General features: G+C 41.4%; 1 protein-coding gene across 4 annotated transcripts; it reads right to left on the bottom strand.

Annotated features, from left to right (window-relative positions):
* Window positions 1-4,422: 4,422 nt before the first annotated feature.
* iars2 (isoleucyl-tRNA synthetase 2, mitochondrial) lies at window positions 4,423-27,123 on the bottom strand. Of its 4 annotated transcripts, none has more exons than XM_074659956.1 (24): window positions 26,731-27,123; window positions 26,192-26,314; window positions 25,878-26,031; window positions 25,652-25,800; window positions 24,502-24,551; window positions 24,263-24,369; window positions 24,071-24,161; window positions 23,867-23,982; window positions 23,560-23,729; window positions 22,537-22,627; window positions 22,269-22,420; window positions 21,894-22,054; window positions 21,431-21,533; window positions 20,157-20,250; window positions 17,130-17,210; window positions 16,237-16,345; window positions 13,538-13,640; window positions 12,718-12,840; window positions 12,497-12,628; window positions 12,288-12,394; window positions 11,271-11,416; window positions 7,863-8,053; window positions 7,099-7,243; window positions 4,423-6,407 (listed from the first exon to the last, which is right to left on the bottom strand). In XM_074659956.1, the coding sequence occupies exons 1-24, from the start codon at window positions 26,977-26,979 to the stop codon at window positions 6,262-6,264; spliced, it is 3,093 nt and encodes a 1,030-aa protein (XP_074516057.1). In that variant the 5' UTR covers window positions 26,980-27,123; the 3' UTR covers window positions 4,423-6,261. The 4 variants fall into 4 exon arrangements, with proteins under 4 accessions (XP_074516057.1, XP_074516058.1, XP_074516059.1 ...); XM_074659957.1 differs by having other exon boundaries at window positions 24,071-24,158; XM_074659958.1 differs by lacking the exon at window positions 17,130-17,210.
* Between the last annotated feature and the right edge of the window lie 324 nt (window positions 27,124-27,447).

Here is a 27,447-nt window from a genome sequence, read left to right as displayed (position 1 = left end):
CTTCAGCTCACACAAGTAGACCTTGCTTCATTCTGGATACTGGCTGCCAGTCAATATCCCTCTCTGTCAAAACGGGCAATCAAATTTCTGTTGCCTTTCACCACCACCTATTTATGTGAGTCAGGGTTTTCCATTGTGACTCACAAATCAAAGGCAAGGAACAAACTGAAAGCAACTTTGAATGCTACTCTGCGTGTCAGCCTCTCACCCATCCCACCACGACTTGATCTCATTATTTCCCAGAGGCAAGCCCAAGTGTCTCACTGAGCAGAATATGTATTTTGGTCTTTACAGCTGACAGTGACATAACACATATCTACAGTCCAGTTTATTATTTGTTGTATAAACATGTTTTTTACTCATTTATTTGGGAAGGTGGTCCTCGGAAATGTTTTGACAATCACAAGTGGGCCTTCAGTTGCAAAAGGTTGAGAACCCCTGGTATAGACTATATGCCAATTGTCCTAGTTTAGGGTTTTACCAGCTACTATTCACCTTATGCTGCCCTGCCCATTTTTTTACTTACGGTTCGAATGTGGAAGTGTTAGTTCTTCTTGTTTAGCGCCAGCAGTGCTATTAAGCATACGAGTAAGCAGTTACACTGCGGCGATCGGATGGTTTCACCAGAGACAGTTTTACAATACCACGTCCATCAGCCATCATTGACCGTGAGGACAACATACGAAAATGTCCTGAAAATCACATATGAGGACATTTGTAGTTTGCTCGCCACAGCCTCAGACTATTGGAATAAACATTGTGGAGCTCAGAGGACAGTATGGTCAGGATGGAGACACCGTCCCGGTGAAAGACTGACAGGAATGCACTCCTTAGGGAGTTACAAGCTGAAAAAACGGGACTGTCCCAGAAAAACCGGGACGTCTGGTAAGCTACCACAAGCTAAGATAGTTATCTATCCCCAAATTGCTAGGAGGGAGGAGGAGTTAAAGGAGCGAGGGCCGGGAGGAGGAGTTAAAGGAGCGAGGGATGGGAGGCGGAGCTAAAGGAGCTAGGGCCGGGAGGAGGAGTTAAAGGAGCGAGGGATGGGAGGCGGAGCTAAAGGAGCTAGGGCCGGGAGGAGGAGTTAAAGGAGCGAGGGATGGGAGGCGGAGCTAAAGGAGCTAGGGCCGGGAGGAGGAGTTAAAGGAGCGAGGGATGGGAGGCGGAGCTAAAGGAGCGAGGGATGGGAGGCGGAGCAAAAGGAGCTAGGGCCGGGAGGAGGAGTTAAAGGAGCGAGGGATGGGAGGCGGAGCTAAAGGAGCTAGGGCCGGGAGGAGGAGTTAAAGGAGCGAGGGCCGGGAGGAGGAGTTAAAGGAGCGAGGGATGGAAGGCGGAGCTAAAGGAGCTAGGGCCGGGAGGAGGAGTTAAAGGAGCGAGGGATGGGAGGCGGAGCTAAAGGAGCTAGGGCCGGGAGGAGGAGTTAAAGGAGCGAGGGATGGGAGGCGGAGCTAAAGGAGCGAGGGATGGGAGGCGGAGCAAAAGGAGCTAGGGCCGGGAGGAGGAGTTAAAGGAGCGAGGGATGGGAGGCGGAGCTAAAGGAGCTAGGGCCGGGAGGAGGAGTTAAAGGAGCGAGGGCCGGGAGGAGGAGTTAAAGGAGCGAGGGATGGAAGGCGGAGCTAAAGGAGCTAGGGCCGGGAGGAGGAGTTAAAGGAGCGAGGGCCGGGAGGAGGAGTTAAAGGAGCGAGGGATGGGAGGAGGAGTTAAAGGAGCGAGGGCCGGGAGGAGGAGTTAGAGGAGCGAAGAAAGAATAATATATTATAATAATAAGGTGAATATAAACAGTCCATTTACTTTTGTACTATCAGGAAATTATGCAATATGTGCACCAACGGATGTCAATCAATCTTTGGAATACCAAGTTAATTACCTCAAAATTGTACATAAGTAGGCTACACTACTTTAGTAAATGTAGGCCTACTTAGAAGAAAACTAAAAGCGAAAAACGCTAAAAGATTTTTGAATACTTTGAGTATTAATATTTTGCAACAGTTCAGATCTGTTCATGAAAAACAGTTTATCCTCATTATGGTGATTAAAAAAAGGTAATTTGAACAGCATTACATTTCTAAATATATTTGCTATACTAAATTAGTATATAAACAGACTTTCTAAGAGACAGACTTGCAAACATCAAGTGGAATTAGTCTTCATATTGACTTATTTGAATATACTACATACTCAAACCCTTTAGTATGGAAATGGGACACAGCTAAATTTTAGAGAAGACATTTAGCTAGTCCTCACTTCAAACAAGGACTAGTTCAGTTTTCAGGACATTTTTCGACATGCACTATGACTTTCTTTCACAAAATTTTTCGACATACTATACTATGACTTTTTTTCATGATGTTTTTCCACATACTACACTATGTCTTTTTTTCAAGAACTTTTTTGACATACTATACTAAGAATTTTTTGTCACGTATTTTTTCGACTTACTATACTAAGACTTTTTTCCAGGATTTTTTTTTACTTTTTTGCCTTTTATGACTTTTTTTCATCACATTTTTCGACATACTATACTATGACTTTTTTTCAGGGAATTTTTCGACATGCTATAATCTGACTTTTTTTCATTACATTTTTGGACATGCTATGAATTTTTTCATCAAATTTTTCGACATGCTATATTCTGACTTTTTCATTAAATTTTTAGAAATGCTATATTCTGACTTTTTTTCATTAAATTTTTAGAAATGCTATATTCTGACTTTTTTCATAATGTTTTTTGACATATTATACTAGACTTTTCTTCATGAAAGTTTTCGACATACTATACTATGACTTTTTTTTCAGGGAATTTTTCGACATGCTAAACTGACTTTTTTTCACTTAATTTTTCGACATGCTATATTCTGACTTTTTTTCATAACGTTTTTTGACATGCTATGTTCTGACTTTTTTTCATAACGTTTTTTGACATATACTAAACTTTTTTTCAGGAAAGTTTTCGACATGCTAAACTGACTTTTTTTCATTACATTTTACGACATGCTATACTCTGACATCTTTTCATAAAGTTTTTTGACATACTATACTATGACTTTTTTTCATAAAATTTTGCGACATACAATACCATTACTTTTTTTCATTACATTTTTCGACATGCTATATTCTGACTTTTTTCATTAAATTTCTGGACATTCTATGAATTTTTTTCATTACATTTTTCGACATTCTATATTCTGACTTTTTCATTAAATCTTTAGAAATGCTATATTCTGACTTCTTTTCATAACGTTTTTTGACATATACTGGACTTTTTTTCAGGAAAGTTTTCGACATACTATACTATGACTTTTTTTTCAGGGAATTTTTCGACATGCTAAACTGACTTTTTTTCACTTAATTTTTCGACATGCTATATTCTGACTTTTTTCATGAAATTTTTCGACATACTGACTTCTTTTCATTACATTTTTCGACATGCTATATTCTGACTTTTTTTCATAAAATTTTTCGACATGCTATGTTCTGACTTTTTTTCATAACGTTTTTTGACATATACTAAACTTTTTTTCAGGAAAGTTTTCGACATGCTAAACTGACTTTTTTTCATTACATTTTACGACATGCTATACTCTGACATCTTTTCATAAAGTTTTTTGACATACTATACTATGACTTTTTTTCATAAAATTTTGCGACATACAATACCATTACTTTTTTTCATTACATTTTTCGACATGCTATATTCTGACTTTTTTCATTAAATTTCTGGACATTCTATGAATTTTTTTCATTACATTTTTCGACATTCTATATTCTGACTTTTTTTCATTAAATCTTTAGAAATGCTATATTCTGACTTCTTTTCATAACGTTTTTTGACATATACTGGACTTTTTTTCAGGAAAGTTTTCGACATACTATACTATGACTTTTTTTCATGAAACCTTTTGACATACAATATAATAATAAATAATCTACCCTATGTGTTTTTGCAAATGCCCCTTTGCCTCTTTATGGTTCAGTAGCTCAGCTGGTGGACAGATTTGAGTATATTATTTCGTAAAAAAGTAAAAAAAAATAGTCATAGTATAGTATGCCATAAAAAATGTAATGTCATAGTACAGTATGTCATCAATAAGTCATAGTATGCCATACAAAATGGAAACATGTCATAGTATAGTATGTCATCAATAAGTCATAGTATACCATAAAAAAAAAAAAAAAAGTCACAGTATAGTATGTCATAACAAGTAATAAAAAGTCAAAAATACTCATAGCATAGTATTTCATAAAAAGCCGCAGTTTTGTATGGCATGAAGAAGTCATAGTATAGTATTCTATAAATGTCATTAAAAAGTCATACTATAGTATTCTATATAAAAAAGTAATAGTATAGCATGTCATAAAAATTCCTAAAAAAATGTCGTAGTATATGTTTATAATCTATAATTTTTTTTTTCATAAACCACCTTTATGGGACGTTTACAAGGAACAGGATTTATTACACAATGGTAAGCATTAACAAGAACTTATCCACACCCAATATAAATTCTCTACTGATGTATTTACACATTTAATAAAAAACAAGTGAAAGGCCCAGTGAATGGCATCCCTTTTAGACTGAAAACACAAGTCAATATCTGCAATTCCCAGCTGTATATACAGTCAACAATCTTGCTCATGCTGTATAAGATGGTACAAGATCAAATGTATAACCAGCACATTCATGCTGGTTATACATTTGTACACCCATATAGCGCTTTTTTTTTCTGGCAGAAAAGCCCTGGCAGATTTTCAACTAAAAGCGCTAAAAACAGTTGCACACAAAGACAGAGCGCTCTGATAAAAGACGCTGGGTGCAGCGCTTTTTCTCTCATACCATATATGCTCTCTCAGGGAGGACATATTTTTGTAGTCCAATCAGGAAGTTAGCATCGCCCTGGGTTCCCTCCACAAAAAGCCAGTGGGATGTTTCCATTGGGTGTACGATTATAGCAGAAAAAAACTCTGTGGCAAACACACGTTTATGATACTTACACATTTTGTTCAGCAAGATAATCTTCACAAATAAAACACCACACTCGGCGTGATGACTTTTAGTAGTCTCATTTAGCCACTTGTTAGTAACCATCTTTTTTAAGACACATCAAGGCTTCAAAATTCAAGATTGGGATATTTACTGATGTATTTTATGTTGTATAACAAAACCTTAAAATCTCTTAAGCTTGTGTTAACCACAGACCTTATTTCAGTTTTCTAATTAAAAACTAGGGCTGTCAATAGATTAAAATATTTAAAAATTAATCACACATTTTGTATCTGTTCTAAATGTACCTTAAAGGGAGATTTGTCAAGTATTTAATACTCTTATCAACATGGGAGTGGACAAATATGCTGCTTTATGCAAATGTATGTAAATATTTATTATTGTAAATGAATTAACAACACAAAACAATGACAGATATTGTCCAGAAACCCTCACAGGTACTGCATTTAGCATAAAACAATATTCTCCAATCATAACATGTCAAACTGCAGCCCAACAGGCAACAACAGCTGTCAGTGTGTCAGTGTGCTGACTTGACTATGACTTGCCCCAAACTGCATGTGATTATCATAAAGTGGGCATGTCTGTAAAGGGGAGACTCGTGGGTACCCATAGAACCCATTTACATTCACTGATCTGGAGGTCAGAGGTCAAGGGACCCCTTTGAAAATGGACATGACAGTTTTTCCTCACCAAAAGTTTGGAGCGTTATTTAACCTCCTTCACAACAAGCTAGTATGACATGGTTGGTACCGATGGATTCATCAGGTTTTGTAGTTTCATATGATGCCAGTATCTTCTCTTTTCGTCATTAACGCGTTAACTTTGACAGCCCTACTAAATATCCATAAAAAATCCCATTGACTTCCAGATGAGGGAACTGGAAGTGCTAAATGCTAACTCATTTCGGGGTTTCAGGACTCATTCCTGCACCACTCTATTGGGAACAATTATATATGGACATACCATATTTTGGTTTTAGAGCTCACACCTGCTGTTCTAGGAAAGTGTGTAAGTGCATAAAACAGTGAAGCCTGAAGCGCATTTAGTGACAGTATGCTTTGTTATCTGCTATTAGGCCATTCTTTCCCAATGCCAGCCCTGTGCCAAGCTGCAGGTTCTCTTAACTGGCAAAATGAATGAAAACCGGTTTTACATCTCTCAGCTGGTGGCGACAGGGATTGTAAAACTTGGTTTCTATTCAGCCCTCAAGAGGAACTTCAACATGAGGTTTGCTGGTCGTCATGGTGACAGGATGTGGATCAGTGAGCCTGTGAAATGATGGTCTGGCAGCGCGGGCATAGGCAGTCTGATGAATCAGCAGTGTAGCGGCGACACCGCGGGCACCGGGCAGCAGTAGTGGGCACCACTGCTATACTGTAGGGACCGTCCTCACGGATAACACCACCTGACCAGACACAGACACACAGACACACAGACACACACACACACACACACTGAGTATACTGACAGTCATCGCTTATTCAATTTTGTCGACAATGGTATAGCCCTTTTTCACTGCAGACATTTTCATTTGTCAAAGTCCAACTACTTTTGGCTCTCTTTGGGTTACCTGGCTTGACTGAACCTAACATTAGTGATGGATAACCGGCATCATGAAACTGGTTATCACTTGGCTCAGTTAAAGCTGCAGTAGGCAGTATATTTATTTATCATTGTGCAGACATCCCATAATAACCTTTCAGCATATTGTAATTCAAGTGTTCTGAGAGAAAACTAGACTTCTGCTCCTCCTCATGGCTCTGTTTTCAGGCTTTAGAACATCTAGCCCGTGACGGGAGACTTTGACCAATCACAGGTCATTTCAGAGAGAGAGCGTTCCTATTGGCTGTTCATTCAACGGAGGAAGCTGTCAATCACTGGCGAACTCCGATCAAACGGTCAAACTAGGCAGCGCTAATCAAATATGAATCAATATTCTGTTACTGTCATGCCTATTTCTCCATTATGACCTGGTTGGTACCAATGGATTCCTTAGGTTCTAGTCTCATATGATACCAGAATCTTCACTCTAGCTTTAAGACTGGTCTATCGTTATTATCGTTATACACCACTAGCTTAGCGCTGACGTTCCTCACCCTCCAGATTGATGAGGAAGGTGCCGTGGCTCAGCAGGGCATCTGGGGGTAGGTCGCGGGGTAGCTCACTGGTCAGGTTGACCCGCGCTACCATCATCAGCTCAGCCAGCTGGGAGGAGGTGGAGGTGGGTTCCTCTTGGAGAGACTAGGAGGGAAGTGGAGGAGGGTATGAGTTAGTATTTAGACTGTCCCTTTAAATAGACTAACAATTTACAACCTAATATCATAAACATTACATCATGTCATTAAGTTGAATTTCAAACATGGGTGTAGCACACTGATGATCTAATTATGATATATTGATAGTAAACATGTGTTTACAGAAGAGGTAAGTCTGATCTGAATAGTTTGCTCTCCTGTTTAGGACTGGAGAATAGGTGGAATAAAGTTTGCCAGAAAGCTCTTTGTTTGTACATTCTTGTTCTTGACATTAGATCAGACCTAAGCGTGATGTGACTTGGGGGACTAGGGTCTGTTTGGTTGACACTCCGGTCGGAGTTCAAGTTACGCGAGTCCCTCTTGATGGACGCCGCCAGACACTTTTTCCTTAGTGATTCCTCAACAGGTAGAACGTTAATATAAAACTGGAGACTTGGATTTTAGTCTTGTTATTAGTCCAACCGTCACACAGCCACTCTTTGTATGTCAGGCAGGTGAACATTAACATCAGACGGCTCGCTATTAAATAGCGTGTTGCTGGTTGCTAGCTAACGTTAGCGGTTCAGTCGGAAACGTAACAATAGTCAATACGTGAGTTTATTTACCTCCATGAGTTCAAACAGCAAACCGGGTTCAATGGTGATGGTGAGGTCGTACTGAGCTGCATTTTTGCCTGGAATGGAAGACAGGAAGGAGTCCCTGATGGCACAGGCCCCTTCCACTACCTCCTCCAATCCTGGTCGCCGCCACACAGAACTGCTTTTGATCCAGCCGCTCTTAAATAATGTCTCCCCTTCTGCAGAAACAAAGAGTTTGTGAATACTCTCGTTAGCGAGCAAACACAATATAAACTGGGAAAGAAAAGTTGGTAAACTTGTGTTTGGTGGATTATTTCTCTGTTGTTCCAATGCTATGGTCATTGTATTTTACATGGTTGGAAAGCCTGTTTATTTACCTTCACAATGATGTAAGGATCATGCATTTGTGGGATGAGCAGCTCAGCTGATTACGTGGGGAGCGCCCAAGAGAAATGTTCCAAAATGCTCTGCCAATGGTAAACAGTGTATTCTCATAAGGCTACCAGGAAGCCTGCAATGACTGCCCTTCACCGTCAGGCCCGTTTGCGCTGGTGTCGACAACACAGACAATGGAACCTGAACATGTGGGGGAATGTCATGTTCAGTGATGAGTCAAGGTTCTGTCTGCCAAAATTGGATGGCAGGGTCAAAGTATGGAGACGACGCGGAGAACGCTATGCTGATTGTTGCACCGATGGAGTAACAGCTTTTGGTGGGGGCAGTGTCATGGTGTGGGGGAGGCAGCTCCCTCACTGGCAAAACAAGGCTTGAAGGCCATCTCAATGCAGTGAGATATCGGGATGAGATTCTGCAGCCAGTGGCGATCCCATATCTCCACAATCTGGGACCTAACTTCATCCTCCAAGATGACAACGCTCACCCCCACAAAGCCAGGGTTATCACAGACTACCTCCACAATGTGGGAGTAGAGAGAATGGAACGGCCTGCCAAGAGTCCACACCTCAACCCAATTCAACACTTGTAGGATCAGCTTGGGCGTGCTGTACATGTTAGAGTGACCAACACAACCACGCTGGCTGACCTGCAACAAATCCTGGTTGAGGAATGGAACGCCATCCCACAGCAACGTGTGACCAGGTTGGTGATCAGCATGAGGAGGAGGTGCCAGGCTGTTGTGGCTGCGTATGGATCTTCCACCGCTACTGAGGCTCCTGACGGTGTATTAAATGAATCAATATGTCTTGTTTGTTCCTTGTTACTGATAGAGAGTTCAATCATCCAATCCACCAAACAACTCAAAACAAGAGTCAACACCAACAGGAGAATACACTGTTTACCATTGACGGAGCATTTTGGTAAATTTTTCTTGGGCGCTCCCCACATAATCAGCTGTGCTGCTCATCCCACAAATGCATGATCCTTACAAGTTGGATGTCATTGTGAAGGTAAATAAACAGGCTTTCCAACGATGTAAAATACAATGACCATTAGCATTGTAACAACAGAGAAATAATCCACCAAACACAAGTTTACCAACCTTTTTTCCCCAGTTTATTTACAGAGACTGTGTGGTTGAAAACCCATGCAGTCAAATGGAGTAACTTCAATAGCCTCACAACTAGGGATGGACTCCGCTAGTCACGGTTCTCTAGTCAATGTTCTCTAGTCACGGTTCTCTAGTCACGGTTCTCTAGTCACGGTTCTCTAGTCACGGTTCTCTAGTCAAGGTTCTCTAGTCAAGGTTCTCTAGTCAAGGTTCTCTAGTCAATGTTCTCTAGTCACGGTTCTCTAGTCACGGTTCTCTAGTCATGGTTCTCTAGTCACGGTTCTCTAGCCAATGTTCTCTAGTCACGGTTCTCTAGTCAATGTTCTCTAGTCACGGTTCTCTAGTCACGGTTCGGGACGTATATGAATTGTTCGGTTAATTTGAAATAAGTTATGAGGCCGATTGTGTATCTTTTTCATGTAGAGTTAGGCTCCCGTTTATTGTCACACTAGAAATCCAGGCCTATTGAAGGAAACTGGGACACGGTTGGACATGGGTCTATATGGGGTTTAACACATGCGCAGTGTAACTGAAGCTGCGGTCGTGCGTTTCTATTGGTTCAATTTCGGCGACTGCAGACCAGATTTTACAGCGCATGTGTTGATGAAGCGTGACCCAGCCTCCTTCACGGATGAAGTGAAGAGTGCGGCTGTCAGTCAGTTTAGGAAATGGCGAGTGGACACGATAAAGTCCAGTTAGAGGATCCACCAGCATCGTTTGGCTCTACTGTATGGGAGCATTACGGATTTAGTGTTACCATGAAAATTACAGAAAAAAGTGGTGGAGAAAACGGCGAGTATGTGAGCACTGTGCAACACGTGTGGTTTATGCTAGCAGCAACACTTCCAATATGATGAACCATTTATGAAGACTCCGGTGTGTCCATCGTTAGCGTAAGGAGGAGAGAGTCGGGTAGGAAAGAGTAGCGGTGCCTTCTCCCCGCAGCATTTAAACAGCCTCTACATGCAGACTCAGACAAGACAAAAAACACAACTACAGCATCGGGGAGGTTTATAGTGAAAGATATGCAGCCTTATGCAGTCGTGGAGGACGCTAGATTTCAGCATTTGATTAACGTAACGTTACTTGAGCCGCGCTATACACTTATAAGCAACACAGTAATTCCTGAACAGACACGACCAGGAATTGTGAAAGAATTATCCAACACAGCCTACGTAGCTGTTACTACAGACAGATGGATATCCAGGGCTACTGGAAGGTACTGAACTGTGACTGGCTGCCCACCACATCACTTCAGAGTGGGAGTTAAAAAGTTATGTCTTGCAGACGCGCCCCCTTTATCAGTGAGCATCTCTCTGAAGACACAAGCAGTGACAGATTGTAAACTGGAGAGGGGCAACAGCACAATCCCTGTAATGTGTTTTATATTTATTAAATATTTTTAAATAACACAGTGGCAAAGAAATCCAACCGTATTCCTCCAAATACTGCACTTTGTGAGTGGAAAAACTCATCTTTCAATTAAGAGCTGATAATCAGGGAATTGAGACATATATTAAACTATTATTCTTTTTTTTGTATCGTTCTGGTTGAGCTTATGCTTCAATGTATGGCCTTAGTCTATAATTACATCATATTTATATGAAAATAACAAAGTTTCATTTTTTGTTTGGACTAATGACTATAGAAGACCTATTCTTTCAATTAAGATTTGACAATGAGGAAGTGTTTATGTTCCTTATGGAAGCCATACTTTTGTTAAGGCAAACATTTGTTAACTTATTTTTGCCAAATAAATGAAAAGCATGTTGAAATCAGAACAGGATCTCCTCGCTGTAACATAAATGTACAGAACGGAACCGAAAACCATGACCCCAAAACCGTGACCCCAAAACCGTGATATGAATCCAACGGTGAATTCTGTGAACTGTTCCACCCCTACTCACAACACAAACCATGACACGTACCGTCATGTCCTGGTGTGTGTAGATAGACCTCTTCAGCTAGATGTGGCAGGATGGGAGCTATGGATCTGGTCACTCCATCCAGAATTTCCTCTAATACGGTCTGACATGATCTTCTGCCCAACGAGTCCTCTGGATCACAGTACAACCTGATTGAAAAAGGGCAGAAATAAAGAAATAGATGGAGGGAGTGACAAAGAGATGTGTGAGTTTAAAAGGTACATAAAGAGATAGTTTGAATTTTTAGGTTGTAGCGGGCTCATTTTTTTCTAGAGTGAAGATACTGGTATCGTATGAAACTAGAAAGCCTGATGAATCCATCACTACCAACCATGTCATACTAGCTGGTAGTGAAGGAGGTTAAATAACGCTCCAAACTTGAGCTAAATTTTGGTGAGGAAAAACTGTCATGTCCATCTTCAAAAGGGTCCCTTGACCTCTGACCTCCAGATCAGTGAATGTAAATGGGTTCTATGGGTACCCACGAGTCTCCCCTTTACAGACATGCCCACTTTATGATAATCACATGCAGTTTGGGGCAAGTCATAGTCAAGTCAGCACACTGACACACTGACAGCTGTTGTTGCCTGTTGGGCTGCAGTTTGCCATGTTATGATTGGAGCATATTGTTTTATGCTAAATGCAGTACCTGTGAGGGTTTCTGGATCAATATCTGTCATTGTTTTGTGTTGTTCATTGATTTACAATAATAAATATATACATACATTTGTATAAAGCAGCATATTTGTCCACTCCCATGTTGATAAGAGTATTGAATACTTGACTAATCGTGATTCAATATTTAATCAATTGTCTTTGGCTCCGTACTTCTGTCTGCTTCTTCAAACTGGGGTTGTGTCGACAACCATCTACTGTAGGTAATACACTGACTATGGATAAGAACCTCTCACAACCCCACTGAGAAACACCCAAACTATCCTTTTAAGCAAAGTAAACCCATCGGAAGAATACATGCACAGCTAAACCAACTGTGGTTCTCATGCTGTGGCAGACCTTTACCTGTCTTTGATGATGCTGAAATAAAAGCTGGAGAGGTCTCTGGTGATGAAGGCTTGGAGGACGCGGATGGCCCTGCCGGCATCAAACTCACTGTAGGCGTCCGTCACCTGCAGACACATACACACTTCAGGCTTCCACAGGTAAACTCATTTCAGTCAGCAGCTGATACTGTTTGGACTGAGATGAACAGGTTATACACCTAAACACACCTTGATGCTGTACTCCCGGAGCAGGTGCAACATATACTGATCAATGTAGTGCATCTCTTTGGGGTCCACAGCCTGCACACGTGGGTCGAAGCCCTGCAGGTTGCCGAGCAGGAACTTCAGAGTGTTTCTCAACTTGTGGAGGAACAGTGTAAAAGCAGTGAGTATCATTCCTAGAAGATAAGCAGTCACTTGTACCATGTCCTTACTGCACTGGTACCTACCTTGCTGATGCTGTCTCTGGCTGAGTTGAGTGCAGTGGGTCCAATCTGAACCTCAGAGAAGACATTTGACTCTGCCACCCACCAACGCAGGACATCTGCCCCATAGGCTGGCGTACTGGGGTCCTGAAAAGGACGGGACATATTAGAAAAAGTGTCAGTAATGAGACTTAGGATTTAAACTAATTCATTGAGGTTAGGGTGGTCGGTATTCAAAATTGCAATAGCCGAAAGTTTCAAGAGTAAATGCAGTGCACCCTCAATAGAAATATCATTTTATCTTTAACCCCTTGAGACCCGCAGGGTTGCAGGCGATCCCGAATGACTTTTCTGTCTTTCAGAAGCTGTAGCAGGATCCATCGGTACCAACCATATCATACTAGCTTGTCGGGAAGGAGGCTAAATAACGCTCTAAAATTAAGCTACATTTAGGCGTCAGACGCTTGCACGCAATGCATCCTGGTACATATAGGCACTGTTGGCACCGCTCTGTGAGCAGGATAACTCAGCTTTCTCTGTCAATATAGCACACACTATTGCTTCAATTGACTACATTTATCATCAACACTGGTTGGACATCCACATGAAAGGTGGTGAATTTTCCCTTTAAAGTCTCAGCAGCAGATTTATCAAAACCATGGCCAATAGAACTACAACTATCTGCATGGCTACACAACACAAACGCTAAGTAGGAAAAAGATGGGATTTGGTTTAATTGTCCACATAAATTTGGACTGCATTTTATAATGGATGCAAATATTGTTTTTCTTTATATGACCAAATCCAAACAGGACAGTTTTCACCATCTCTGCCCTGACCTTACCTTCCCTCCATTAATGACTGAATCAGGATCCACAACATTGCCCACAGACTTGGACATCTTCTCTCCTTTCTCACTGACAGCAAAGCCGTGGACCACCAGAGACCTGCACACGCACACGCAAACACACACACAATTTTTTTAGTGGTATAGAATATTGTTATTTATGTGTATTGTTTGATTATTGTGCCATAATTGTTGCTTAAAAGGGAACGCTGCCAATTTGACACATGAAGTTCAGTTCAGTATTCATGCTACTTAACCTGTGAAAGCAGGTGTAAAAGGGCTTCTGTGGCTCTCAAGAAGATTTCTAAAGTCTGATGATGTCATTGGGGTTATTCCAGTTTGGGCTTGAGACTTCAAATATTTACCAGAAGGCCTGCGTTACAATGTAAAAGTGTGGACTTTGAAAGAAGTGGACATTTAGGAGGCAAGGGGAGTCTATTTTGAAAGAAAGTTGCATTATGGGAAATGTAGGATCAAGTGTTTTTCGGAGGTTGACTAGGGCTGCACAATTAAATGAAATTTTATCGAAATCGCAATATGGCCTCCTGCAATTATCACATCGCAGGATGAGGAGGAAATCACATTTGTTAATATTGTACTCATTATCATATAAATCATTTATATGTTTTTCAATGAAAATGATGTCAAAATCATCATTCTCTCTAATATTGTAAATCATTTCACAATATCAGTCAAAATAATCGCAATAAGATATTTTTTCTAAATCGTGCAGCCCGAAGGTTGACCCAGAATATCTCTGCTGTTTCAGTTATGACCATTCTTTTTGAAATATGTGTGACTGTATTGTAGTAGAGCCTTCTTTGCCTTTTTGTCAAATAAACTCTGTTAAACTAAAACAATTTCAGTAACTCTAAACTGATAAACTTCTGGATGATAAGAGTCAATTTCGATTACACCAATGACCAATCACAAGCTTTTAGGCTCGCTAAGGCAATGTCTACCAGATGTCTGTTTTTTTCATTCAAACGCCAGTTAGAAGAATGTGTAACCACTAGATTACAGTCGTTTGTATCACAATGTAAGTTACAATTCAGTCTATTTCTTTATGTATCTGGTACACACATTCACAGTCATTCACAGTTATTCAGTTATTTGACCAGGGCTGCCCTAGGCCAAAATTTTGAGTCGACTAACACTGTTACGGTATTGTCGTCTAATTGATTAGTTGTTTAATTGACAGATCTGTAAAATGAGTTTCTCCACAAAGAATCACACAAAATCACCACTTTAAATCTGGTGTTTACCAGAAATGTGCTGATAAGGAAAAAAGTCATTCAGCATGAAAAAAGCATTAAAAAATGACAAATCGACTAAAGAAATGTTAGTCGACTAAGACTAAAATGACCTATTAGATGACTAATCAACTAAGAGGGAGCAGCCCTACTGTAAGAGCCAATTATGCACATATTTATAGTTGATCAGACATTCGATTATTTACGACAGGATATAGTGCCATAAGGCAGTTCTTCAGTGCGCAGGGTAAAAGGAGGCTTTCGGAAGATTATGGGAAGTCTGCGTTGGGGTGGATCGCAACAAGTTTTTGACCGTGTTATGTCTAGCGTATTATAGCTTACAGTGATAGTGTGATAATGTATGGAACATCCAGTCTGTAGTGGACCCGGCGAGATGTAACTTTGATGGAAATCACCTGCTGTAATGTTGTCATTGCTTCTCAAATAAACCCTCGTTCAAGTTTTCCCTGCCTCCTGTGAATACATCGGGTTTTCACAAAAAAGGTTTGAAAAGAATCACAACATGAGTCAGAACTGAGATACCTTGCAGACTAAGGCCCTGTTCACACCTGGTATTAACATGCGTCCTCAGTGATCCGATCACAAGTGGACAGCTTTAAGTACGTCTGTTCACACCTGGCATTAGAATGCGTCTCCACATGCGTCTTCAGTGACCACTTGTGATCCGATCTCACTTCCCCGCTCTATATGCAAATAAACACGTAGTAAACACATGGCTAATACAGCAGCCATTGTGACCTAATATTACAGGAATGTCAGTAGTAATATTCTGTATATTCATTAATTTAGGTACATTGTATCAACATCAAAATAAAAGGTTATTGTACCGGCAGTCCTCGAGGACCGCTGCTTTTGCCAGACAACAGCCTGTAGGGGGACAGAGCTCCAGAGAGCCGGGGAGGACAGAGAACAGGCGGGCGGTCGGGTGTCAGCTCCACGCAAAGCAGCGGAACAAAAACACTGACACAACTCCGACAGTATGATAATAATGCACTTTGCATGCCTAGTCTACAGACAGTAGAGCACAAAGGCCGTTTCCTGGCTGACAAGCGCCCGTGTCTGCCTGTTTATTTACCTGAGGGGCGCGGTGATCCCAGCTGGACATCAGATGAGTAGGAGGTCCTTAATGTGGTCCAGGACACATTCACTACACACTGCTAAAAAAATGTGGTCATATGTGGCCCAGACCACCTCTGAATGTGGTCTGGAAGATCTGATCTCAATGCGTCCTCAATGCGTCTTGAGTGTGTTCACACCTGTACTTAGAGCTGTTCACTTGTGATGGGATCACTGAGGACGCATGTTAATACCAGGTGTGAACAGGGCCATAGTGGCCTAGGAAATGGAGCATGGTAAAAGGGCCACTACACCTCCATGTGGTGTGAGCTAGCTCACACCACAGTGAGAGGATGGGGCACTCACTTGTATGGAGCCTTGTTCCTGACGGCTACGCTGGTGAGCAGCGAGGACTGAAACCAGCCTCCAATCTGGTCCTTCCCTTCCACATATGCATCTGCCCTGGAGTCTGACTCTGGAGGAGGAGGAGTGGACGGTGGGTAACACAGAAAACAGGTCAATCAGTTATTTCTAGTCATGCCCCCAAAAAGAATTAGGTAAACAAAACGGTTAGTGTATGTGAAGACTGTCCCAGAGGAGAGAAACGTCTAGAAAAGACAAGAGAGACCAGCCAGTGTTAGTGGAGAAATTCAACTATTTAGCATATGCATAAACATACCATGTCCAAATAACCCAAAACAGCCTGTTTTATCCATCTTAACTCAAGATGGTGACAGATTTCATACAGACAGACAGGTGTTGCAGCCATGGAACCACAGGCATAGAGAACCTTCAGCCTCGTCCATCTCTAACCTGAATCAATCCACAGACAAAACAAATAGCAAAGAGGTGCAGAGTTTGGGCCATTCCTGGAAAAAGAAAACAAACTTCCACAGACAGAAAGAGAGGAAGACAATAGAGAGGGGTTGAGATTCATGCTGTCTGAGTTCTTCCACGTTTGGTATTCATAAATACTCCTCACAGCACATTCAAATGTGCTATAAAGAGTTTGAATCAATTTACTGACTTGGACTGAATGTCTATTTTCAGTATTTAGGCACTGGAGAGGCGCTGTGTGGTTCAGTGGTAGAGTGAAGATGAGAGATGCTCATCTGGCATGTAATAAATGTGTGAACTAACATTGGATAAGCAGAGTGAGACAACAGGAGTAAGAGCCTGAGAACAAAGACAGAGAAGGCCAAAGACACATTGGGAGACAGAGGCAGCTGTGTTGGCCAGTAGGTGGGTGATCAAATGACCTGTGACCAGAGGTTTGCGAAGCGGAGCAGGGAGCCAGCTGAGACGGGACTCAGGCTCCTCAGTGTCTCCCTCCGTCTCCTCTGGAAATGACAACACAACCAAACAGCGACAGTGAACAGGTCCGCCTTAGCAAGTCGTTTGGTCTTGTATTCGGATTCACAAGCAAACAAATGTTCATCTAAATCATTTTCAGAAGTATGTGTTTTGGTCTGACCATAACACAGAATTATTTGCCATCCATAGAATCCCACCTATGGAAGTTCTGAGAGGCCAGTGAGGAAAAAAAATAATTCTGGAGATTTTCTAAGTTTGATCTAAATTGTTTTCTCTCCTGTGTTTATGATTTAAAGGTGCTCTATATGACATTCAGAGCATTAAAGGTTCTTAATACTGTTTTGGGAGCATTTCTATTGTCTCTCAATGGTTCTCAACATGGCGACGGTGAGCCTGTGGCCTGCAGCTAACGGTGCTAACGGTGCAAACAACGACGAATGTGCTGACAGAGCTAACAGTGTTAACCTGGGGGGGAACCGGAGGGTGGCCAAAATGCTAATCACGATTATTTTGATCAATATTGAGATCATAATTATTTATAACGATTATTCCTAAATTTTAGGGACAAAATATTTGTATTACAAATTTACATTTAAATAAACAGACGCTCTGCTTTTCACTTCTATGCAGTGCTACATTCCAACCTTCAAAAACTCTAAATGTTATCCTTTTACTTTGTTATTGTCATCTATAGTGGTTATTTGCATAAAAACACAAAATTCAAATGATTAGGAAATAAATGATTTCATTTTCATTAATACAAAAATCTCGGAATTAGTAGTTGTAATTCTATATTAGAAGCTGTTTAGAGGTAGTGTTAGAAAGACAGGTCATATTTCACTCTCTATTATCTATTTTATATTGCTGTGAAAACATCTCCTTCAAACTATTATAGATCATGTTCATTGACTTGTGGGAAGCCAAAATCGTTATTGCGATTAATATTCGATTAATTGTGCAGCCCTACTCTACTATATCTTTACACAGCTGCTATATTAGTGGTGCTAAATTCGATATCCAGAGCATTAATATAACATCAAAAAACAACTATAGTCTATGTAAAGATATAGAGGAGTAATGTCTACCTGAGCAGAGAATGAAGTCACTCTCCCTCTGTGTGTGTTGGAATCAGAGCATCTCTGTGCTTTGTTGACATAGATGGGCCGGCGCGCCTGCCTTTTAGTGCATGTTAGTGAATGTGAGCGTGCCCCACTGGCTAGCTCATGGCCACTGCTCTCATACGGCGGTTACAACTGATAACGGCGTCCCAGCCGATGGCATCGTCACAGAAGCATAGCACCCACCCTCTGTTTCCCCCCCAGGTTAACACTGGTAGCTCTGTCAGCACTGTTGCCCTTCTTTGCACTGTTAGCTGCTGGCCACTGGCTCAGCTGTCGCCATGTTGAGAGCCATGTGGAGACAATATATATGCTCTGAATTTCAAAATTAGTACCTTTAAGAACAGGTGAAAAAGGTTTTGCCAGAATAATCTTTCTAAGTAACTTAGAATAAATTAATCTGTGAAACAGATGGGGAAAAAAAAGTTTTTCCAAGATAATTTTTCTAGATAACTTTTTTTTATCTGTGAATGAAAGGTGAAAAACAAATTTGCAAGTGGAAAAGTGTGTATTGTTGTAATACTGATTTCAGCCACAAGAGGCTGAAGTGCACCACCACCCCAGGATTTAAATAGGACTAAAACTCACACTCACTCACTCCTCTTCATCCCCTATGGGACAAAAGGCTTCAATGAGCTCTCTCCATTGCATTCGGTTCTTGGTAGCATGTTGGGCCTCTCTATAAATAGGACTAAAAGCATTCATGTTTTCTGCCAGGAGAATTTTAATTTACATAACTTGCTAACACACAATATATGTACCTTGTGTTTAGAGTACATGGAGCAATTAAAACTCACCTGGAAGAAAACATGAATGCTTTTAGTCCTATTTAGAACACAGGGGAGAGGTGCACTTCAGCCTCTTGTGGTCAAAATGAGTATTACAAAAACACACACTTAATAAAATGATGCAGACAAGGAAAGAATTTAGGAAGATTATACCGGCAAAACCTTCTGTTCACTCAACAATTTAGATCAGACTTAGAAAATGGATCACCTCAATTTTTTTTTCTCACTTGCCTCACAGGGCTTCCGTACACACTGCTAGCATGGCTAAAAAAATAGCACTTGTGTCTGGAAAATTCCACAAAACAAGTGAACATTTCTCACAACTTGCTTCAGGGTTGAAAGGAACAGTTTCTGCTGTAGATAAAAAAATAAATCGATCTTTTCCCATACTGGCACACTTCTGTAGGTATGGTTTGAAGACTTACTGCAAGATTAGGTTAAGGTGGATATGTGCGAGTGTATGTGCAATAGAAATGAATCACTGATTTTATTGTCTACTGTTCTACTAATGTTGAGTTGCAGACACCCAGCACGGTGACCCTAGTATGCTGAGGCTGCACTGCCTTCTAATCCATGTCTGTGGTCAGCGGGCTACTGCTTTTGCTTACAACACACATTGCAAAGCAATTTAATTAGCAGACTGTGTAAGGTAAGTGTAAGAAGCTTTTCTCTACAATAAAACTAATGAAAGGAGAGGTGATTAAAGGCATTTTGAAAGCTGGCAGAATTAACAGCTGCTACTCTGAGAACAACCCTGATGAGTGTCAACACATAGACAGAAAGAAGTGTGAAGGAGCAACATTATCACATCACTGGACAATATCAACTGTCTTGTAGGTTATGAAAACTGGATAAGAATCAGCAGGCAAAGCAATTGCAAATATGGACAACGGATTTCAACAGTCAACATCTTCTCTAGCAGGATCTACCATTATTAATAAAAATAAGTCAAATTTGTAGTAGTGGTCATCAGAATTGACAGTATTTCACAGATGCTAGTTCCCATTCAAATGAACTCATCTATGTGTACTTAGTATGATCTGCATAATAGGACAGATTGATGTACCTTCTAGTACAGCAGCCCATGAAGCTCCGCTGTCAAACCAAATGTCCAGGACGTCTTCTCCACGAATGTAGTCAGTCACTGGACCTGCTTTACTCTGATGGAGGGAACGGTAGTGAACAAGAGCTAATTAATTAGTTGGCCAACAGAAAACTAAGATGACAATAATAATAATAACAGGGCTGTCAAAGTTAACACGACAATAACGAGCTAACGCAGTTCATTTTAACGCCACTAATTTCATGAAACGCATTAATGCAACTAGCTAGCTTTTAAAGCCTCTGACCTCCAGATATGTGAAAGTGTTCACAACAATAGCTGTTTGATGGGTTCTATGGGTACCAGCGAGTCTCCCCTTTACAGACATGCCCACTTTATGATAATCACATGCAGTTTGGGGCAAGTCATAGTCAAGTCAGCACACTGACACACTGACAGCTGTTGTTGCCTGTTGGGCTGCAGTTTGCCATGTTATGATTTGAGCATATTGTTTTATGCTAAATGCAGTACCTGTGAGGGTTTCTGGACAATATCTGTCATTGTTTTGTGTTGTTAATTGATTTACAATAATAAATATATACATACATTTACATAAAGCAGCATATTTGTCCACTCCCATGTTGATAAGAGTATTAAATACTTGACTAATCTCCCTTTAAGGAACATTTAGAACAGATAAAAAAAAATGTGTGATTAATCACGATTAAATATTTAAAATCGATCAACAGCCCTAATTCATAATCATGTTTAAAGCTATATTGATGACTTTTTAAGCCACTAGGGGGTAGAAGAAGTAAGTGAAACTCAAACTGCTGGTAAAGTAGTGTCCACTGGCTGTATCAGAGGAGTTAACCAAAGCAATGAGCTGCAGGAGACTAAAGATGCCACCGTGCTGCAGGGTGGGAGATAACTGTTACTGGGAAAATCTGTTCTCGTTACTAGTAATAATTCTATTTGTTGTTAATATGAAATATGTTGAGCCCATTCAATAATATCAAACTATTACTTTATACATTTACATTTAACAGCTTTACAAAGTGATCATTAGTTGTTTTTCCTGCTTTACTGCTGTGTGTGTTTGAAGTATTATCCCTTTGAGCTCTGGTTAACTTGTGATGGCCATTTTTTTAAAGCTTTCGACATTTGGTAGAACACACAATCAATAGGCGTACACAAAAGGTTTCATGCTGAGTGGGAGTCTTCATTTCTGTTTAGAATTAAATGTATTCAGGGATTTTAATCTCACATACACACTTACACACATACAGTATACTCACCTTCTTGAGCACCTCTTCTGGTAGCAAAGTCTCAGTAGGAAGCTTCCACCAGCAGTCACTGCCCTGTTCTTTGAAGAGCGTTGCTATATGGGATACCGTGTGTCTGCAGAGACAGGAGGAATGTTTAGTAATTAAAAATAATTATAAACTTTATTTATACAGCACTTTTCAAAACAAAGTTACAAAGTTACATGGCTGAACCAGAAATGAAAACATTTCAGGACTGCAATGAAATCAAATCAGACAACAGAAATACTAAATAAAATGGAAATAAAACACCCAAAAATAATATAAAATATATGGATGTTAGTATATAACATATTTGTGTGTGTCTGAGTATGAAAGACACTTGTGTGTGTGTCTGCAATAACATAATAAAATGGGAGTGTGCATGCAGTATGTGTGTGTATCCAAGCATGTGTCCAAGCCAGTTTGTCTGCATGTGTGTTGTGTCTCAGCTTACGTGTTGATGAGAGCCTCTCCAGTCTCTCTGTGGTAGAACACTGGGATTGGAACGCCCCAGCTTCGCTGTCTGGAGATGCACCAGTACGTCCGTCTGTCCAGCATGGTCACCAGGCTGCCCCTGGCTGACTCTGGCAAAACACGCACCTTCTGCAGCGCCTCCTGGTCACACACACACACACACACACAGGTTTTTTCTTCCTTTGGAACAAACTGTAAAAGTGAAGTGAGTCCCTTTCACTAAACATAAACCAGACCCCTTCCTAAAGAGCACAATGCATCACTTCATGTGCACCAGTAACGGACTAGTTGAGCTCCAAAAGAAAATAGGAGCTCAACAAAAACTAGTCTGACCATTTATGTCTTCCAGCTTTACCTTGGCCTTGTCTTTAAGTGACGCCGTGTTGATAAACCACTGTTTACTGGGCCTGATTACGATGGGCTGCTTCGTCCTCCAGTCATACGGGTAACTGTGGACGCACTGCTCCTCCTTCACCAAAGCCCCACACTCCTTCAGCATGGAAATCACTAACACACACCGGCAAACGCAAACATGATACACAGACAAAGATATGAAAAACATGCACTCACACGTCCACATGGGCCAAGTATGTGTGTCCCCCTTTTCATACATGATGCTGTACCTTTGTCAGTGCCTTCTGTCATCACAGACAGATTCTGTAGCTCAGGGCCCGCCAGCTCAGTGAACTTGCCGTCCTCATCCACCATACACTCCTTTGGTGGAAGAAACACACACACACACAGTTACATAGAGTTTAGGGCTGTCAAAGTTAATGCGGTAATAACGCGCTAATGCTAATTCATTTTAACACCACTAATTTCTTCAACGCATTAACGCAATCAATCTTTCAGAGGTTGTAGCGGCTCAGTTTCAAAGCTAGAGTGAAGATACTGGTATCATATGAAACTATAAAACCTGATGAATCCATCGGTACCAACCATGTCATGCTAGCTTGTCAGGAAGGAGGTTAAATAACGCTCCAAACTTACACTACATTTTGGTGAGGAAAAACTGTCATGTCCATTTTCAAAGGGGTCCCTTGACCTCTAACCTCCAGATCAGTGAATGTAAATGGGTTCTATGGGTACCCACGAGTCTCCCCTTTACAGACATGCCCACTTTATGATAATCACATGCAGTTTGTGGCAAGTCATAGTCAAGTCAGCACACTGACACACTGACAGCTGTTGTCCCATGTTATGATTGGAGCATATTGTTTTATGCTAAATGCAGTACCTGTGAGGGTTTCTGGACAATATCTGTCATTGTTTTGTGTTGTTCATTGATTTCCAATAATAAATATATATACATTTGCATAAAGCAGCATATTTGTCCACTCCCATGTTGATAAGAGGATTAAATACTTGACAAATCTCCCTCTAAGGTACATTTAGAACAGATAAAAAATGTGTGATTAATTTGTGATTAATCCTGATTAACTACTGTATAGACAATCATGCGCTAAAATATTTTAATGGACTGAAAGCCCTAATAGAGACGCAAAGTCAAGACAAGACATGGTTGACATGTCATGTCAACCATGTTTCGCTTTCTTGATAAATGACTGAAACAATTAATCAACTTTCTTATTCTCTTCATGAATCTTGATTCATGAGAGGTTGACATTTTAAAAATGTAAACGTACCACAGACAGTTTAAACTGTGAGGCCACGCTGTAATCCTCCATGCCGTGAGCTGGCGCTGTGTGGACCAGTCCTGTTCCTTTCGCCATTGTCACATGATTGGCCGGCAATAGCTGCACTTCCTTGTCAGGAACTGTGGGGTGTTTGCAGATCCCACCCTCAAGTTGGTAGCCTTGGCACAGAAGGACAGGGGACGTTAGCATGGTTATGTTTGTAACTGACAAGACAATGACGATGAGTGTGTGTGTGTGTGTGTGTGTGTGTGTGTGTGTGTGTGTGTGTGTGTGCGTGTGTGTGTGTAAGCACTACCTGTGAAGGTGCCTACACTCTCCAGCTCTGTGCCCAGCAGTGCTGCCACGCTTGCGGTGCGCTCAGTGGCCACTAACAGCAGCTGAGAGTTGTCTTCCCTTTTCACCACAGAGTACCTGCAAACATTAATGAGAGCTGAGCCATGTCTGCAGAGAGTCGGAGATGGCCTCTGTATGAATGTCATGTTGTGGTGTTGCTGCTTACTGGGAATTGGGCATGTAGCAGACGGCCTGGTTGGCAGGTATGGTCCAGGGCTGGGTGGTCCACACCAACACAGAGACACTCTCCAAACCTGCTGAGGTGCACAACGCACACACACACATGCACCCATACATTGAAGAGATTTCTCATCCGGTCAGAAGCTGAATTTCCGGTATGCGTGTGCATCTGTATTACCTTCTGAGGCCATCGCAGGTGGCGGTGTGCTCAGGGGGAATGTGGCATAGATGGCTCTGCTCACATGCTCAGGGTTGTACTCCAACTCGGCCTCTGCTAGGGCACTTCTATAGAGGGCCAGAGACAGGATTAAAGCAGACTACAGTAGCAGTAATTCATATGTTGATCTAGAATAGAATGAATTAAAGATATTGATGCCTCTATGCAGCAACCTCTGCATAAACATACTAACTCAGTACCTTGATGAAGGAGACCAGAAGACTGGCTTGTAGTCCCGGTAGATGAACCCCTGAAGAACAACAAAGACAAAAAAATTATATTAAAAATTAGGGCTGTCAAAGTTAATACGATAACGCGTTTGTTTTAACGCCACTAATTTCTTTAACGCATTAACTTGCAATTTTTAGGTTGTAGTGGGCTCAGATTTAAATTGAAGGTACTGGTATCATATGAAATTAGAAAAAAACGAAGGAATCCATTGGTACCAACCATGTCACACTAGCTTTTCACCAAGGAGGCTAAATAACGCTCCAACGCCACTAATTTCTTTAACTATTTTAACCTCTTAAAAACGGGCTGCCATCGGGTTCGGCCGCTATTTGATGTTTCAGAGGTTGTAGAGGGCTCAGTTTTAGAGCAAAATAACGCTCCAAACTTGCTATAAATTTTGTCGAGGAAAAACTGGCATGGCCATTTTCAAAGGGGTCCCTTGAACTCTGACCTCCAGATCAGTGAATGTAAATGGGTTCTATGGGTACCCACGAGTCTCCCCTTTACAGACATGCCCACTTTATGATAATCACATGCAGTTTGGGGCAAGTCATAGTCAAGTCAGCACACTGACAGCTGTTGTTGCCTGTTGGGCTGCAGTTTGCCATGTTATGATTGGAGCATATTGTTTTATGCTAAATGCAGTACCTGTGAGGGTTTCTGGATCAATATCTGTCATTGTTTTGTGTTGTTCATTGATTTACAATAATAAATATACACAAACATGCATAAAGCAGCATATTTGCCCACTCCCATGTTGATAAGAGGATTAAATACTTGACAAATCTCCCTTTAAAGTACATTTTGAACAGATGAAAGATTTATTTGCAATTAATCATGATTATTATTAACTATGAACAAAAATGCAATTAATAGCGATTCAATATTTCAATTGATTGACAGCCCTATTAAAAATATAAGACTGTGTGGAAAACATAAGCTACTGAGAGGCAAACTTCCGTTTCAATCCCGTTCCTGTTGTTTCTACAGTAATTCCCTGTTGGTTTTATATTGTTGCAATAACTACTAATGTTACTATTTAGGTTAATAGTTATTGATCCTTTTCAGATAGAGACCAAGCCAAAAACAAGGTTTGCTGAATAGCACATCATTGCCCACCTTGCTGTGCATCTCTTGGAAGACTTTCAGCTGAGCAGCCTCATAGGCCCCATCATACGTGTAGTAGCACTGGTCCCAGTCAGCCATCAGCCCCCAGCGCTGGAAAGCAGCCTTCTGACGAGCTATGGCCCCCTCTGCAAACTCCCGCGCTGGATGGAATGAAAACGTTACAGCAGCTGGAAATCTAATAACAGTCACGTTCCCCCAGCTTTCTGTCCGTCTTTACCTTTCTGTCTGATCTGTAAGGGACTGAGGCCGCTGGTCCCCAACTCCCCCAGAGCCTTCAGCTCGATGGGCTGGCCATGGCAGTCCCATCCTGGGATGTAGTGGACCTGCCGCCCCCTCAGCATCTCAAAGCGGTTACGGATGTCTTTCAGGATCTGGACCAAACAAGACACAGTGAATTGAATGATGGTTTTGGCAGTGTTTGAGCTGTCAGAAAACTTAGACAGCAGTCAAATAATACGTCAATGATTATTTTTTGTTATAATGCACCATAAGAGTAGGAAATAGCTGAAACATGACGAGCACACTAATCACCTTATTGAGTGCATGTCCTACATGAGGGTCTCCATTGGCATAGGGGGGTCCATCGTGCAGGCAGAACTCCTTCTTGGCCTTCCTCTCTCTTTGCCAGGAGTACAAATCTGCAAATCCACACTCCTGCAAAAGTAAAGTTATTCTCATGTGATAAAAAAGCAGCTATCTGTAACAGTGCATAACCATGGATATTGTAGATGGTTAGATTTGAGTTGCGCAAATCTAAGTATGGACAAACACACGCACCTAGAGGGTGATAAGTCACTTAGTTATGTGACACCAAACCCAAGTCAATACTTAAACCGAGATCCTTCAGGTATTCAGTCTGCATAATCTAGAAATGTGCCTGTCTGTTTTACAATGAGGGGAAAGGGGCAAATCAATAAATCAATGCCTCCCGACGCATCTGATGCATGCCGAACTGAGGAATGACCCCTAAAGACATGGAGAAGATGTTAAGTCATGTGCTACAATGTGTCCAGCTGTCAACGAGCAGGGGACAGAATTCACTTGACATGTTTTTGAGCGGAGAGTCGGACCTGCTGGATCTGGAGTTCTCGGTCCAGCAGCTTCTGTCCAGCCAGTTTCATTGGGAAGTCAGTCCGGGGAAGGAGCACCGTGTCTCGGTACAGTCCCTGAGCAGAGCCGGCCTCCTCTCCTGAGCTGACACCACGACGGCGGACGGAGCTGAAGGAGAGAGCCCGGTGGAGGTGGAGGAGGTGGGACCTCCGGCTCCATCTCACTAGCGTCTGGCTTACTGCCGAACCCCGGCACAGCAGCAGCAGCATGGAGAGACGAGGTCACGTTAGCTCTGTGGCCAAGCACAACCACGAATACTGGAAACTGTTGGCTCGTTTTGGACTTGTGTGGGATTACGCCCTTCGTGCGGTGGAATGCTGTGTTTCTTCCCGGAAGAAATTGAAGGGAGGACAACTACGGAAACAAGTTGGGTCAATAAAAGTCGGTCGCATTTCTAACCGTTTATAACAGTATTGTGGTGCACGCGGTTGCTGGAGGACATTAATTATCCGTCTTCAAAATGGAATAACAGAATTGTGATTGAACTGCATTCTTTTGAAGGAAATACACGGTAAAAGTGATATTAACATGAATAAAAACATAGTTGGCTGATTGAGTTGTTTTTATTTTGAAAAGTTTTTAGCGGAAGTGGGGACAATCTGAGTTTCCGCTGCCTCTAGTGGTCAAAGTGAGGAACTACAACCCATCTAGGTTACAACTCCACAGCTTAGGAAAAA

Source organism: Sebastes fasciatus, chromosome 15, assembly GCF_043250625.1.
Source record: "Sebastes fasciatus isolate fSebFas1 chromosome 15, fSebFas1.pri, whole genome shotgun sequence".
Classification (NCBI taxonomy): Eukaryota; Metazoa; Chordata; class Actinopteri; order Perciformes; family Sebastidae; genus Sebastes; species Sebastes fasciatus.
The sequence above is the reverse complement of the archived record's forward strand: the minus strand, read 5'-3'. Positions and strand labels throughout refer to the sequence as shown.

Bases quoted from the DNA above. Each gene is read 5' to 3' on its own strand.
- iars2 (XM_074659956.1), bottom strand. From the start codon at position 26,979: ATGCTGCTGCTGCTGTGCCGGGGTTCGGCAGTAAGCCAGACGCTAGTG. The intron at 22,628-23,559 runs GTACGTTTACAT...CTTCCACCAAAG, and splicing joins CACAGTTTAAACTGTCTGTG to GAGTGTATGGTGGATGAGGA. The intron at 7,244-7,862 runs GTAAATAAACTC...CTTCCCTCCTAG, and splicing joins TGCTGTTTGAACTCATGGAG to TCTCTCCAAGAGGAACCCAC.